Below are 3707 nucleotides of genomic sequence, written 5' to 3'. Positions count from 1 at the left end.
TTAACCATCAGGTTTCTTCAACTTTCCCTCAAGAACAAAAATCAGCCTTTAAACTCGAAAGAAATAACGATTTTATACTTACTGTGATAATTATCAATATTGAAAGTTATGAAACTTTTTATTGTGATTGTGTCATTTTTGGCCATATCGTCCAGCCCTAATTACTACTAACAAAGTTCACTGTTATTTATAGTGAAATAAATTTCCAGCTGTACACACACATAACACAAAATTATATGCAGACAAAAAGTTGTGAGGGAACATTGATAGTAATGAGACTGTTTAGGCCGTTTAGGAAGACAGTTCTGAGTCAGATGACAGCAAGTTTCCAGTCCTGTGAAAGCGTCCTGAAGCAGCAAACTGAAACCCTACTTTCTTTGGCTATATGAGTGCTGTGAATGTGATTCCACCTTTATTTGTACAGCACCTTTCTCAAACGAATGTTTATAAAGTGCATGACATGTAATAAATCCAGAAGCACCAGAGAAGTAACTTTCAATAAGTTAAACTTAAATAACTTTAAAAGGACACCTTCAACATCAGGTGAAAAACTTTCTGTCTTACCTTTGAGTCCGTGTTCTGCAGGCCGATAGCAAGACCCTCAAAAACTGAGTGGAGCGAGAGGGAGAGGAAGAGCATGAAGGAACGAAATGGGGAGTGAGCCTGAAAGTCAACATGGACGTGGTGGCCGCTGCTCTCCAGATCAGGGCTTATTCCATGGCCATGCCCGTGTCCATTTCTGTTGTCCGGCATAAGGGGAGCCCTCTCCTCCTGAGCCACTCCCATCTCCCGACAGTTCAGGACAATCCTCTCCAGTATGAGGACCGTGAAGAAACCGGCTGCCATGATGAACTCTGGAAGTGGGAAACTGGTCTGTTTGAGACAGACATAGAGATCAATCGGTTTGCAGGCTCATTCCGATGAAGTCAAGATTCAGGGAACAGAGAAGGTAAACAGCACAGTTCTGTCTTTAACGGCCAACAGTCATCAAGGACAAGATATCTAGAAGTGCTTTGTCAAAAGCAACTGGAATCAATCGATCACTTGTTCTCACTTTATTCTAGCATTTAAGTATTTAAGACCTTTTCATTCTATCCCTTTATTGAATAATAAATGCAGCTGAACATTATCTTAGTCTTTAAGAGAATAAAACAGCAAAAGCAGATGCCGCTGACTTAGTCCTAAAGTATGCTTAATATACATGGACAGATGTAATCCCTACATTGTGTGTATGATTTAGTAAATTAACCGATTAATTGATTGACAGAAAATTAATCAACAATTTAGACATTTTATTAATCATTTAAAGTAAATTATAAAGTAAAAATACCAAACACTCTCTGGTTCCAGCTTCTCAAATGTGAGGATTTGCTGCTTTTTCTGTTTTATATCATTGTAAATTGAACATTATGAAGTTTTGGACTGCTGGTTGGACAAAACAAATAAACTAAAGAGGTCAATTTTGGCTCTGAGAAGTTGAGATTTGCATTTTTCACAACATTCTGACATTTTTCAGACTAAATGATTAATAGATTTATCAAAAATAATATTGACAGATACATGTGCGCTAAAAATAATTGTTAGTTAAAGTCCAAGTGTGTATATAATGTATATAGTATATGTAAGATTTTATTCAGAACCTGCCATACCTCCACCTTCCGGGAATTCAGCTCAGCGGTGATGTCTGACAGATAATCTGGAATGATATCGAGGAGACATGCTGCCAGGAAAACCCCGCCGGCGAAACAGCTGATCAGACTCAGAACTGTGCGGTGGGTTTCTGAAAATGTAACGATTAAACATCTCATGTCTCAATATACACAACATACACACAATAGTAAAATGAATGCAGACAAAATGGCATAAACTACTGAGTAAACAAAGCACATTTTCCAATTTTTGCCTCAATTATGTGTTATGTGTCTGATTTTGTGCATTTCTAGGTATTCAGTATCTCACAAAACTGAGTAAACCTCTCACATTTTTGTAAATATTTGATTAAATCTTTTCATGTGACAACACTGAAGAGATTACACTTTGCAAACAATATAAAGTAGTGAGTGTACAGCTAGTTTAACAGTGTAAATTTGTTGTCCCCTCAAAATAACACATCACACAGCCATTAATGTCTAAACTGCTGGCAACAAAATTGAGTACACCTGGGGTATAACTGTGGGATTAATGGTACATCTCAGACATGGCACTTCAACATAAATCACTGTCAATCCTTCAAAAGTTAGAATAATTTTTGGAAAATCATGTGACACATCAAGGAAAGCACAGAACAGAAGTCAATATGACTCAGCAGAGCACACATGCAGAGATTTAATATGTAATAGAGAGAAATTATACTTTCACTTCCATATAAGAAAGCCAGAGTTCATCATAATTAAATGAGACCATGTGCTAAGAGGCTTCAGGCTTCATCCCTATCAGGTGACTCCAGCCCAGAGCTGTTGTAGTAATGATAGTGATAAACTATCACTTTAACCATACAGGTTGACATAAATGAGTAACAACGTAATGGTGCAATAATTAGCAAACACTGGCAGACCATTACAAACTATATGGAAATGTTTTAAGAAAATGAAACATTTTTTACATTTCCGGGAAAGGATCTGCTTTTGCTCATAATGGTGGTTGTTTGACTTGACTTGATCAATGGGTGAAAGACAGCTCTATTATTAACCACGTTACCACAACTCTGTTATCACTTAATTTATGGTTTCTATGCTGCAGTTGATAAAATCAATAGCTGTTAATCAACATTAGGCTATCTACAGCTAAAGCATGTGATTCAGTTGGCCGGTGAAAAGACCTTGTAGCTTCCGCTGATCTAAGGCGCGACCACGAAACTTCATTAAAACGTCTGGCCATTTAACGTTTGCTTGTTGATTTGCAAAATGTAACACAGCGTAAGATAGAAATGAAGACTGCAAATGAATCAGTAACTTCCCTTTTTTGGTTCGGCATCAAAGTAATGCCGCCACAAGTAATCCAAAATCAAAGTAAAACGTATAAATTGTTCGCCATAATCCACACTGTGTAACGTTATCTGATTGGAGGCAACTTTATGCCACTGTGAGGAAGATGAATACAACACAGGATATCTTAATGAACAATACCAATCTTAACAGTTGCTTATATTAACTGCTTATGAAATATTAACGTTTACCAACCTGTGCCGTTTGTATCTCTGAACCATCTCACTTTAGCAGGGATAAATCCAAAAAGAAGTGTTAAAAGCAGTAAACCGATCAGAGCGCCTATTTTCACCTGCAGCAAGTAGTCCATTTTGTAGCATAAACTGTCAGTTCAATTGTGAGGTTCGCTTCCTAAATGTGCAATCATATGATTAGCTGTGAACCAAGCCGAAGGTTGTTGCTTGCTAACCGATACCAAGATAAGCGTTTCACTGAGACAAGCAGCCACCGTCATGTTGTTATTTAGAAAGTGGTGCTGCTGTTCAGTCTACGGTGGCCGCGAAGGGTCAGAAATGGCTTCTCGAAATAACTGAACAGGGCGCCCTAAATTCTGCTACCTAGCCTAATTATAACAGCAACGCCTAGCATTTGTTTGCCTATGTTGTAGAAAGTGTAATTAACAGATAGTATTGACTGTTTAGAATAATGTATTTTCTTTAACAGAGCTTAAACAATATTAGTGGTGGAAGAACTACTCATATATCTTACTCAAATTAAGTACCA

At 37.5% G+C, this 3707-nt stretch overlaps 1 protein-coding gene across 1 annotated transcript; it reads right to left on the bottom strand.

Annotated features, from left to right (window-relative positions):
* Positions 1–256: 256 nt before the first annotated feature.
* Positions 257–3458, bottom strand: LOC119896345 (zinc transporter ZIP1-like). The gene is made up of 3 exons (XM_038709786.1): positions 3180–3458; positions 1650–1780; positions 257–873 (listed from the first exon to the last, which is right to left on the bottom strand). Exons 1-3 carry the CDS (start codon positions 3292–3294, stop codon positions 520–522), a joined length of 600 nt encoding a protein of 199 aa, XP_038565714.1. The 5' UTR covers positions 3295–3458; the 3' UTR covers positions 257–519.
* Between the last annotated feature and the right edge of the window lie 249 nt (positions 3459–3707).

This window comes from Micropterus salmoides, unplaced genomic scaffold, assembly GCF_014851395.1.
Source record: "Micropterus salmoides isolate LMB-PRFRI ecotype aquatic unplaced genomic scaffold, ASM1485139v1 Ms_hic_scaffold_10, whole genome shotgun sequence".
Taxonomy (NCBI): Eukaryota; Metazoa; Chordata; class Actinopteri; order Centrarchiformes; family Centrarchidae; genus Micropterus; species Micropterus salmoides.
Note: the sequence above shows the minus strand (reverse complement) of the source record. Positions and strands in the feature narration are given on the sequence as shown.